Genomic DNA, 13,550 nt, shown 5'->3' on the forward strand with positions numbered 1-13,550 from the left:
GTAACTGCAAGGCATGTGTATCTATGTCTTCAATTTACCTTGTCTCCTTTCAGCTAGTAGTATTTTATTTCACTGATGAATAATTAAATAATGAACACTATGACCTCAGTACTCTTGGTTTTTTGTACAACATCAGGGACCTTGGGAAAAACCTTGGAAGTAAATCTATGCTGTTAAATCAGTAAATAAAGCAGCAATCTGTTGCAGCCGGTGTTTCCAGATCCGGCAGTCCAGGTGGCTGATAACCTCGTCTAGGGGGAAGTTGTTAAAACCTTCTGTTCAGAGCCCAATTAAAGGTTCTCAAAGACCACAAGCAAAGAATATTTTTGGTTTCTGTTGAAAACTAACCTAATCCAGCAAAATGAAATACAATTTGTGCATCTACCTCCTTTGCCCCTGTGGCTCCAATACCAGTTGTATAAGTGGAGTTGACAGATAACTTGTTTTTTAAGAGGTACTTTGTTCCGTCCATGATATTATTATAAAGAAATAAAAGCCTGCATCCAGTTATTTCTTAGATCTTTATGGTCTCTGTGCAGGTCACACACTGGGTCTTGTCCCTGTGCCAGACTCTTGCCGGTAGCTTCAAAAGCTATAGACATACACCTCAGCCTTGCAGAGCAGGCATCTACTGATCACGCCCAGAGCTGAGAAATAAAACTCTGCATCCAGGTATTTCTTAGTTCTGAACAAAAATTAAGGAAGCTATATAAAAGTTGCAGCACGAGCAAATTTGCATATTTTGTATAATTCTTGCATTTCTAACAATGGAAAAAGCACAAGAAGCTATTCAGGACACCAAAGTATTGGCTGCTAGATGGAACACACCTCTCTGATGTCTTGGATTGCAGCAGGTATGGCTTTTACAGCCTTAAGGGACAGAAGTATGAGATTTCCATCATACTTCCTCTTCCTAAGGGAAAGCACTTTCCCACCCAAGAGACTATGTGAGAAATATTTAGTTCTGTTTCATTGTACAATCATGTTCAACAAAGCCAGAATGATGCCCAGAGATAATCTGTTGAAAGACAGGTCCAAAAGACAATAATAGAACACCACTTGTAGTCACATACAGTTCTTAACCTAAAGCAGTTCAACACGTCATCAGCAGTTTACAGCCTATGCTGGATAAAGACAGTTCTCTTTCACAAGTGCTGGGGGGCGGCAGCAAATCTTTTATTGAGCACAGACAGTTCCCCCCATCTCAAACAACTCCTCACCCACAATAATACAACATCTAATTTGAATATGGAAACTGGTACCAGAACTTGCAATAAACCCAGATGCCAACTTTGCTGCCACATACACCCATACAACTCAATCACTGGAGCTAACAACATCATCTACAGCAGGGTGCCCAAACTGCAGCTTGGGAGCTACATGTGGCTCTTAAAGTCCCCTCTGCCCTGCTGGCTTGGAGAAGGCATTTCTCTCTTTAAATAATTTCTTCAAGCCAAGCCAGCCAGCAGCTTGGAGAATGGATTTAAAGTTAAATTTGATTTCTTTCCATCTCTCTCTCCTTCCTCCCCCCATCTAGTTTCCTGCCTCCCTGCCTTCTTTCAAACATTGATGTTTATGTCTTGCAGCTCTCAAACATCTGACATTTATTTTATGTGGCTCTAATGTTAAGCAAGTTTGGCCACTCCAGAGCTGCACCATCTCAGACTTATTCACTGGCTCATCTTCCAACATTGTGTATGCCTTTAAATGCCAACAGCACCCTTCAATTCTTTACATAGGACAAACAGGTTATTTATTTATTTATTATTTATTTGATTTATATCCCACCCTCCCCGCCAAGGCAGGCTCAGGGTGGTTCACAAATTAGAGGTCACACAGTTACATTTGTGTGACCAAATAAAAAACAACAAAAACATAAAATAATTTCTAAAAACATCTACTTGTACTGGTTAAACCCTATGCCAAAGGATAAATGCACACAAACAGAGCTCTTTTTTGGTAGAAAAAGCCCAGTAGGAACTCCTTTGCATATTAGACCACACACCCTGATGTCACCATTGTTTCACACAGGAACTCATTTGCATTTTAGGCCACACCCCATGACACCAAGCCAGCCAGTACTGTGTTCCTGTGCGTTCCTGCTCAAAAAAAAAAAGCCCTGGACATAAATCTGACATCAGGAATAGCAGGAATGAGAAACCTGTAGGGAAACACTTCAGCCTTCCAGGGCACTCAGTGGGTGACCTCAAAGTAGCTGTTTTGTTGCAAAGGGTTTTCAGAAACAGATGCGAACAGCTGATTGCTGAATTACAAGTTATTACAACACTCAGAACAATGGAACCCCAGGACTTAAAAGGGATCTCAGGCTGAGGCAGGTGAGCGTCCTTACATCAGCTAATTGGCCTCCCTGCACTGACCACATCCTGTGTTTCAATCTGTGAAGGATGTTCGTATCTGTACACTGGCACTGCCTTATTTTATTTAATTTTAATGGTTTTAACTGTTTAAATTTAATTGTCTTATGATGTGATTTTAACTATTTTATTATGTTGCAATCTGCCCTGAGCCCGACCTGGGAAAAAGGGTGGACTAGAAATCAGCACAAATAAATAAATAAAATAATCTCGCTATACACGCTAAGTCACTCAGTTCTTATTTATACCCAGAAATCAAACTTCGTTGGTTTTAAAGGTGCCATTGGACTCAAACTTAGTTCTCACTTCAGTTGTTAACTCCTTTATTATCTGTATACCAATGTACTTCTATTTACATGTCCTAATGTGTCAGTGTTATTGCTCAGTTACTTAGGCATTGTGACTTTTATTAGCTCTTCCTGGCAACTAACCCCTCCACCTATGCCCACCTATATGTAATATTTGAGGAAATTTGTTTATATGAATCTGAAGGAGTGTACATACTAAGTACTAAGTCTCTCAGTTCTTGCTTGTAGCCAGAATTGAACTTTATTTGGTTTGTAGGTGCCATGGACTCAAACCTTGTCCCCACATCTGTTTGTATTTGTATGCTAATTTATTGCATACAAATACAAACCCCCAATCTTGGCTGTAATCAGCTAGCACATGTATCTTGATTCTAAGTGGTTCTTCCTGACAGCAACCTCCACCCCACCCCCTATAAGTAGGGCTTGAGGAAAATGTTTCAATATATATGACAAAGTATACTTGCACATGAAAAGCTTACTGTGAATAAAACTTTGTTGGTTTTAAAGGTGCCATTGGATTCAAACTTCTGTCATGTTCAGTGTGACTTTTGTAAACTGCTTTATGAACATATATGAACATATGAAGCTGCCTTATACTGAATCAGACCCTCGGTCCATCAAAGTCAGTATTGTCTACTCAGACTGGCAGTGGCTATCCAGGGTCTCAAGCTGAGGTTTTTCATGCCTATTTGCCTGGGTCCTGTATCATGGCCAGGATAAAAGCATTTAAAAGTTGTTTTTTGTTTTTTTTTAAATAAGGTTATGTCTACAGCATTGTGAATTTATCCTCATTGGCAGCATATCTGTAATTGTTGACAACTGATTTCAGTTTACAAACCACAAATAACACAGTTTGCATGTTTACTAGTATTTCAATTAATTAGTTAATTTTTTAAAAAGTGTATACTCCACCTTTCTTCTTCGTAGCAGCCTGACTAGCCTGATTTAATTAGAGCTTGAAAGCTTCTGAGAGAACTATGACTGTCCCAGGGTCATGTGGAAGAGCGGGGAATCAAGCGTGGGTCTCCAGATTAGAGTCCGCCACTCTTAACCATCACACCATGCTGGCTCTCATTAAGACCATCAAAGAAGAATGGGTTTGCTATCCAGAGAAAGGCAATGGCAAGTCACCTCTGTTGATGATGATAGGCTACCCTGTCTGGCGATGTTTCTTTAAGCGAGAGAGAGAACTTGGGATGCGTCTCTATGTCTATTTTAAAAGAAGCAATTTGGTGCTGAAGTGTGATGTCTGACTTACCTGTATCCATGAACTTGTGGAAGACAAATTGTAGAAGGTGGTAAGCATTCTGAATGAGTGAAAAACACTGTTACATCCAGGGCCAGCCCTAGACTGTCTGGCACCCTAGGCAAGGCTAACTTCTGATGCCCCTCCCCCCGCCGCACTGATAACATCACCAGATCACATAGGGGAACCCAGTTCGGCACCCCCAGAAGGCCAGCACCCTAGGCGTTTGCCTAGTGGCAGGTCTGGCCCTGGTTACATCTTAACAGTCCCCTCTGTGTATGGATATTTATTTCCACAGGTGTGTATTCCGCCCTGAGACCTACGGGGAACAGGCAGAATAGAAATATACTAAAATAAAATAAATAAACATAGGGCACACTCTCCCCCAACAGGCTTTTCTATAGACTCAGGACTCTGTGGGTTTGTAGAAAAATCCAGAAAGTTTAAAAAAAAATCTCCCGATTATCTTTTGATACCTTTTGAAATGACCACTGCAGGAATCTACTCTTGGCCTTGCCACATCAATTGTTGTTGTTCAGTCGCATTCAGTTGGGTGAATTTTTCCTTTTCACCTTTGTCTTTCGCTTTCCTTTTTTCCTCAGCTATTTGTAAACCCTCATCAGACAGCCACTTTGCTTTCTTGCATTTGTTTTTTCTTTGGAATGGTGCTGATTGCTGCCTTCTGTACAATGTCACGAACTTCCGTCCATAGTTCTTCAGGCACTCTATCAACTCTAGTTCCTTAAATCTATTCTTCACCTCCACTGTATATTCATAAGGGATGTGATCAAGGTCAAACCTGAATGGCCTAATGGCTTCCCCAGTTTTCTTCAGTTTAAACCTGAATTTTGCAATGAGTAGCTCATGATCTGAGCCACAGTCAGTTTCAGGTCCAGGTTTTTGCTGACTGTAAGGAGCTTCTCCATCTTTGACTGCAGAGTATATCATCAATCTGATTTTGTGTTGCCCATCAGGTGATGTCCATGTGTAGAGTCTCTTTTTAGGTTGTTGGAAGAGGGTGTTCGCTATGACCAGCTTGTTTTCTCGACAAAACACTATTAGCCTTTGCCCGGCTTCATTTTGTTCTCCAAGGCCAAACTTGTCAGTTGTTCTGGTTACCTTTTGACTTCCCACTTTGGCATTCCATTCCCCTATGATGAGGAGGACATAGGGTCCACTTCAGACTTTTCTGCATCAGTGGTTGGAGCATAGACTTGGATTACTGTGATATTGAATGGTTTGCCTTGGATACAGACCGAGATCATTCTGTCATTTTTGAGATTGTTTCCCATTACTGCCTTCCTCACTCTCTTGTTAACTATAAAGGCTACACCATTTCTTCTACTGCACTCTTGCCCACAGTAATAGATGTAGTGATCCTCTGAGTTAAATTCACCCATTCCCGTCCATTTTAGTTCACTGATTCCCAAGATGTCGATGTTCAGTCTTGCCATCTCTTGTTCCTCCTGTCTGCCCCGATGCTCCACTGTTGCAGTCGCCATGATGGCAGTAAGAGATGAACACCTGACTGCTTTTCTTCGTTAACAAGCTTCTACTATATCATATTTCTTCCTTAATCACCGGAATGCTATCGTGCAAGTATGTTTTTTTTTACTACTACCAATTAATGGATCTTCTGTTATAACGCCAATTTGGACTGTTCAAAAAAAAGGGAAAGAGAAGGATATCCCCCTTTTTTTCCCCCAAGCAAGGCTTCAAAAAGATAAAGAACAAACTTAAGAACTCTTTTTAACTTAAATTGGACTGAACATGGACATTTGAATGGATTTGGCTTACAATTAATCAAGCTATAATGAGAGCATTATTTTAATACAGTCTGAACAAAAGTCTGCTATATTTTTTTAAGAGAAATGTTTCTGATACCTAATTGGAATTGAAATGATTACATCTGTAAGAGGAAAGCTCATGGCTGGAGGAGATTGAGAAAGATAGACTATCTGAGACTTTGAGTTGGTTTTTTAACTTTGATTATCAGACTGAGTTATATTGCGGAGAAGATGGCGATTCAACCTGAAGCGCTTGATAAAAAATATACTATGATTGCTATATCCTCCTTAAAGCAGGAAATTGGTCTGCTAGCAGAGTTAATACAGGACAAGATGGAAATCTTTATTTTTAAACACAGCATAACTGAAAATCTACACAAGCGGAATGATGAAGGGAACCCAGTGATGTCTACAGAGATGAGAGAGGTGGTGAAAGACCCGCTGGGAAAGGAGTCGAAAGAAATCAAAATGGAGACAATGGAGACATTGTGTGCAGTTACAAAAAGGAGGCGGAAATCAAGCTTGATTAAAGTTCGTGAAAGAGGAAGTGACGGTGTGGAGATCCCATCGCGTTTAATAAAATGTATATATATGCTAAAGGGAAAAAAGGCAGACTACTTCAAGAAGATCAGGTCTTGGAAAACTTTTAAAAAGAAAGGATTATAAACTGTTGCTTTGTAACTGGTTAACATTGAATTAAGAAAAGGGAACTGGCGTGCAGCCTTGAAACGGATTGGAAATGACAAGCGTGATTCTTAGAGACACATGATTTTGAAATGGCAAATGAGACTTTTAGAATCTGAATGCTTTTTTCCTGTTTGTTGTTTTTACTTCTTGTTTGTGAACATTAAAGATGAATAATACAGATTTACATTATAAGTAATAATGAGTAAAAATATATAATAAAATAATAAGACTGTAGAATATAATGGTTGGATTGGGTTAAAATTTAAAAGGTAGAAATGTAATAGCTTTATTTACTGCTTCTCTTTGTCTTGTTTTCCCCCCAACTCCCTCCCCTTTTTTCTTCTGTATCCCTGCACCAATCCTTCCCCTTTATATTTGGGTGGGAGACCACCAAGGAATACCAGAATTATGACATGGAAGAAGGCAGTGGCAAACCACCTCTGAATGTCTCTTTGCTTCAAAAACCCAATGAGGTTTTTGTAATAAGTCAGCTGTGACTTGACAGCAACAACAGCAGCAAAAAGCACTCCATTCACATAATACAGAATACCTCTTGAATATATGAAATCGCTACTACGGATATATACATTTATTACCTCATTTATTAGTTAGCTTTAATTTTTTTTAATCCTCACTTGTGGTCTGAATTAGGATCCCCAAATGTGGTATTTTGCTCAGAAAGAACACTTTTAGCAAAGCCAGTTGAAATATTCGGCTTTAAGTCATCAAGTGCAGAGTACTAAAATGAAATTTTGTGAACGAACTAACTTTTCTTCTTTTTCTTGACAGGGTTTATCACCAATTGGAAAGAATCCTGGGCTCCTCAATATCACCTTTAAGTATGACAGTAAGTTCTTCGTTAATTAATGCATGCAGTTAGATGAAGATTCCATGCTAATGCATTATAAAAGGTAAAGTGCAGTGACAGAGAAGGTAACTAACATTTTTATCCATTTAACATTCATAGAGATTGATAACTGATGTGGAGATTCAGAACCTGTTAATAAAGATTTCAAACCGCACATAAAAGTAGTTAAAACATGCTGTTAATAATCTCTTTCTTCCAGCAGTCCTTACACGCTTGTCCAAACAAGATGTATCATATTGCTTCCAGATGAGACCAAAGCCATAGGCTTTTGTGTATGTTATCATTGAGGGAGGGTGAAGGACAGACATAAACTGAGTGTTGCTAGAAAGTAAAGCTTATTTATTAAAAATTGACCAAGGCTCAAGCAAACATAGCTGCAGAGTCTTCCAGAAGCTGCCTCCTCTGGCTGAGTGAAGTGGAGTGATTTTGGATGATTACAAAGTTTCACTAGTCTAACACCTAATACTATATTCTTTTTGTCTCAATGAGATACTCCTGTCTTGGCTATTATCCTGTCATATTTGAAATAAGAGGTTTGTTCTCTGCTTTTATCTTCTGGGATAGATTTGCAAATAAGGAAATTTCTGGAACTAACTTCCTTTTGTTAACATGACCTTGCTTCTTATCAGTTAATAGGAGCCAGATTTTTTTTTCTAGATAGCATCTCATTAGTTCAGGCAATTAGTTGTAATACCTGGAAAAGGCTACCCTGTCATGAAAGAAACAAATTTATTCAATGAGAAAACTGTTTTTGCCTTAATATGGCTAAGATCTGCAGGACGCCAAAAATAGAGTAAGATCTTTAGAGGAAAAGAAGTTCAGAGTTAAAGTGCAGTCAATTATCTATTTAGTATTCCTGTTTTAGCTGCCAACAGAATATACACTCAAACCAACAAAGTGCATGGATATATTCTTTCACCCATATGGAAAGAATATATTTCTTTAGGATTCAGTGTAGCTAGGTCCTCGTAGATAGGTCGGATAGTCAGTTTTAAAGTTTTTTAAAGAACTGGGATCCCAAGCCAACAATTTTCTGGACATTTTTTGGTAAATTCAGGAACTGGAACAGGCAGAGAATCAATTAACAGTCAGTATATGTAATGGGTTCTCTGAATCACCAGTTTCTGGGGATTCTGTTGCAGAGATATACCTTTCCCCTGAGATTTCCATAAGGAAGGGGACTAGGGACTATTTTCAATGGAAGCTGGGAATTCAGAGAACCTGATATGTATATTGTTACAATGATTTATCGATATAATGACATTCTATTGTAAAAGTTAAAAAGAGCTCCCAGTGTCAAGGGGAGAAAATGGCTGAGGTGGGGACATTGTCAGGGATCTTGGGACTTCTAGACTAACTTTTCATTGAAAGAGTGAACAGACAATTTACAGAATAATTGAAAAGTTCTCTATATAAAGTGTAAAACTTAATGATTGCAGACATTGTCAAAGAAACTTAATTGTTCTTTGTTTCAAAATCTTGAGGATTTTATGTTCCTCTTGCAAACTTTTAGCGGAAGTGTTTTAAATAATTTGTTCAGAATAAGAATTATTTTTCTACTTGATCATAAACTGAAATAAATGTTTCTAATCTGTACATTCTTTTATTTTAGTAAGCGGTCATTTTTTAGTATTAAACATTTAACATGGATATGAAATGCAAGGCTAGCTATTAATAGGATCCAAATGTTGTAGGAAGCTGTTGCTCCAAACTTTCCATTAAAAGACGGGTTTCTATTTTCCTAATAGGAGTCTCTTGCTATCTTTTGCTTGTTTGACTTGCCACAGCAACATTTCAAGGTCTGCAGTTACAAGCAGGATCTGACCATTGGATTATGGGAGGCAGCATGCTTCTCAAACACTCTTCATTTTAGATCCACATTATTTTAATTTCTTTCTTCTTACCTTATAAAACAAGTGCTAAGATCAGTGATTCCTGAAACAAGTTGGGTATGGTAGCTTTAACTGGTTTGATCTTCTTCGTGGTCTCTGTGCCTCACACTGTTGGGATAATCGGTGCTTGCGTCGATCCCGACGGTGATCTCAAAGCTCCAGAATTTTCTCTGGCATCCTTTCACTGCGCATGCCCAGAGGAGGGCACCATATTCCCACCAGTTTCCTTCTTACCGCGTGCGCAACAGGACGTTCTTTGCCTGAGCTCCAGCTGGTGATCTTCTCCTCGCAGTTCCTAAAGGGAAATAGAAAGGTTTTTGACTCCTGATTTGTTATTTTTGCCATAGTTCCCTTCCTTTCCCTCCCCCACTCCCTGGGCCCCCTGGACTATGTGGGGGTGCTTTGAGCACTGTTCCCAGTTTGGGAGCAAGCTCACCCCGGCAGATGGACACTCCCTTTGCTTAATCTGCTTGGGGGAATCCTACAGGACAGACATCTGCTTGAACTGCTTGAAGTTCAGCAGACAGATGCGAAAAAACCACGTGGCTCGCCTGCAAGCAACTCTCCTCGCCTCCACTCTTACCCCTCAACCAACAGGCCGAAAGCAAGCAGAGATGGAGGTCGAATCGGTGTCGGCAGTTGCATCTTCCTGCCTAAATACGCCATCGAAGTCCACACCAGCAGCATCCACATCAAAAGCGGTTGGTACAGGACTGACGGCACCGAAAAGGACGATGTCGTCATAAGAACATAAGAGAAGCCATGTTGGATCAGGCCAACGGCCCATCAAGTCCAACACTCTGTGTCACACAGTGGCAAAAAATTTTATATACACACATACACTGTGGCTAATAGCCACTGATGGACCTGTGCTCCAGTCTTCACAGTATTCTTCAGCCTCCCCGGCTAAAAAGAAGAAGAAGGAAAAACATCGCTCCAGGGATGAGAAGTTGAAACGAACTTCCTCCAAGGGCCATAGCAACCCCTTACTGAAGTCATCCCAATAGGGTCGCTCTACACCCATCCCGGACCTGTCCATGTCGACGTCGATGCTATTATACATATTGCAGTCCCCTAGAGAACAGGTGGACTCCCCACCAAGGGGCAAGAAGACACGGCGGACCTGGTGCAGTCGATACCGACCAGATCGACCTCACCCAGCCTAGCAACCCTGACTCAGATTCTGCTCAGGGCAGCCAGCCTTCCACACCGAGGGAAGAGCCAACAACCCCCAAACGCTCACAGGAGCTCCCATGCCTCCCGTCGGGACCGAAAAGACCTCTGGACCTGTACAAGCCACCAGATCCAATCCACCTACCAGATCCATACAGACCAGATCCGTACCGACCATATCCACGACCAGACTATCGCTGGCCGTCAATGTCGCCGGCACCCCATTGGGATCAAAAACCCTGGGGATACCCATTTGGAGCATATTCCTCGTCCTTTCCATGGATTCCACCCTGGGATTGGGACGCTTGATCCTCCACATCGACCAGACGTCCGCTCAAACTGAAAAAACGCAGGGCGGAAGAGACACCATCAACACCGAAGCATCCAAAACCCTCCGCACCTTCGGAGTTGGAAAAGTTGGCATCGGGTGACCACCGATCATCCTTAGAAGGGGACTCCGATTTGGATCACACAGAGAATTCTCCTAAGGAACCAACACCAACCACACCCATAACTGAGGATGCCCTGATTTCTCCATCCAAAGACCTAAAATCCTACGGAGAACTAGTAAAGCGGATGGCTAGCACGCTTGGCCTTACCGTTATAGAACCACAACCAGAGGTCACAGACCTTGTCTATGATATTGTCCAGAGGAATACGTCCACTGTAGTGGCCCTCTCTGTCACAGTGGTCTTACTGCAAACAGCAAAGTCTATGTGGGACAAGCCTGCTTCGACGGTAGTATTGTCCAGGAGGCTTGACCACATGTACAAGGTACAAAAACAAGGGGCTGAATTCCTGTTCTCGGATCCCAAGCCTATCATTGACCTCACCATCGAAAGGTAAACATGTCTCTTCCAACCCGTCCAACTAGGAAGGGAAGAAATTGGACCCCCTTGGTAGAAAATTTTACTCCACAGCAGCATTGGGAATAAAGAATGCCAACTACCTTGTTTGCTTCAGCAGGCATCAATATGCTTTGTGGGACCAACTGTCCGAGGTCTCACCTTCCCTCCCAGCAGAGTTTCAAACCAAAATCAATAAAATACAAAGAGAGGGCATGGCAGTAGCGAAGCAACAGGTAAATTCAGTCAGGCATAACTTAGACACCTTCGCCAAAACCCTGCAGACACTCATGGCTGAGGTCCACGATATTCTCTTCCGAGATGAAATCTACAATAGAAGACCTACCTTTTGATGGGACGGGCCTATTCCATTCCACCATGGATACGGTCCTGCAGGAGATAGATAAAAGTATTAAGGCCTCAAGGAATCTTAGTGTATCTGCTGCAAACAAGTCCTTTAAGCAACGGCCTTGGTCCCGTACTTCGTCCAGGAGAGGTTCCGCACGCAGCTCACCAGAAGGCTCATGGTGCTCATGTTCCTGCTTCTCCTCACAGCAACAGCAGTACCAACATAGGTCCAAGTTCAGTGCAGCAGAAAACCCACAGCAGAACAGGAAATCCCCTAAACAGCCCAAACAGAGCCTTTGACTTGGTATCCAGCGAGCCTACCATAGGTGGCCAGCCTTTGTCTATCCGCGTTTGCCCTTTTCTTCCAGTATGGCAACAGATCACTACTGATACTTGGGTGCTGTCCATAATTCAACAAGGATACGCAATAGAATTCACACATCTTCCACCCCCTTTGGGGATCGTATTCACCCCACCCAACCCTACCCTTATCCAGGAGGTTTCTTCACTGTTGAAGAAAAAGGCCATAGAACCAGTACCCTGTCATCTCATTGGCCGAGGGTTTTACTCCCAGTATTTCACTGTTCCCAAGAGAGACGGTGGCCTGCGCCCTATCCTGGATCTGAGAGCCCTCAACAACTTCATACTGGTAAAGAAGTTCCAGATGACCACTCTCGCACATATCCTCGCACTCCTTCAGAAATACGCCTGGATGGCCCCTATAGACCTCCAGGATGCCTATTTCCATCTGAGCATCTTCCCGGATCACAGACAATACTTCATATTCGTGATAGGCCAGGAACACTATCAGTATACAGCACTCCCATTTGGAATATGTACAGCACCCAGGGTATTCACCAAAACTATGATGGTGATCGCAGCATATTTGAGACTTCAGGGAATAGTGATATTCCCGTATATTGACGACTCGCTCCTAGTGGCATAATCAGAAGAACAACTGAAATGCAACATAGATACCACAGTTCACCTACTGAACCTGTTGGGGTTACAGGTGAATCACAAGAAATCACATCTCAACACATCATAGATAGTGCAGTTTATAGGAGCAGCCTTGGACTCCAAACAGGCCAAAGCCTTCCTCCCACTACCGAGGGCTCTCAAACTTGTCAGACTGGCACACGACATAGCAGTGCAATGGGTAGTACAAGCCATTGTCATACAGAGGCTATTGAGCCTCGTGGCAGCAACCACGGTGGTGATACCACTAGCAAGACTCAGAATGCGAATGGTTCAACTCTGGTTTCTGAGAAACTTCCAGCCTCTACGTCATCACTAACGGAAACTGTTAGAGGTTCTGCAGTCCCTTGTACCGGATCGCCTGTGGTGGACGAAGGAATCCAACCTCTTGGAGGGGATGCACTTCCAGAGCCCTGCCCCCTCAGAGACCCTCACTATGGACGCCTCCCTGGCAGGATGGGGAGCATACCTGGGGACATTTTCAGTGGGGTCCCTCTGGGAACTGATCCTATCCACCCAACACATCAACTTCCTGGAGTTGATGGCAATATGGTTTGCACTCAGGTCCTTCCTACCACTGCTGGAGGGAAAGGTGGTGGCAATACAGACAGACAACACCACAGCTCTCAGCTATGTAAACAGACAAGGTGGAAAGTATCCCAGAGTCTGTGCCGACTGGCCATACAACTATGGGACTGGTGCATAGCCCACAGGATCTGGATCACAGAATTGCACATTGCAGGACACCAGAACATTTAGGCAGACTTTCTAAGCTGAGGCGGCGCAGTACTGCATGAATGGGTGCTGAACGACCGATTCCTGAACGTGGTCTTCAACAAATGTGGCACACCGTTAGTGGATGTATTTGCAACCAACCTGAACAAGAAATGCCCCCTCTTATGCACCTGCAACAGCAGAGATCCGGCATTCCTGGAAGATGGCTTGCTAATCCCATGGACAGACCATTTTCTGTACATGTTTCCACCTATACCCCTAATAACACGGATAGTTCACAGATTGATCAGAGACCAGGCAAACTGTAT

The 13,550-nt window shown here is 42.3% G+C and overlaps 1 protein-coding gene across 2 annotated transcripts in view; it reads left to right on the forward strand.

Moving 5' to 3' along the window:
• The window catches only part of IL17RD (interleukin 17 receptor D), a 98,435-nt gene that overhangs the window by 55,507 nt on the left and 29,378 nt on the right, over window positions 1-13,550 (forward strand). For both annotated transcript variants that reach the window (XM_060239736.1, XM_060239735.1), the window contains exon 2: window positions 7,193-7,250. In XM_060239736.1, coding sequence (XP_060095719.1) covers window positions 7,193-7,250 — 58 coding nt within the window. The remainder of the gene's footprint in view (window positions 1-7,192; window positions 7,251-13,550) is intronic.

Source organism: Heteronotia binoei, chromosome 5 (assembly GCF_032191835.1).
Source record: "Heteronotia binoei isolate CCM8104 ecotype False Entrance Well chromosome 5, APGP_CSIRO_Hbin_v1, whole genome shotgun sequence".
NCBI lineage: Eukaryota > Metazoa > Chordata > Lepidosauria > Squamata > Gekkonidae > Heteronotia > Heteronotia binoei.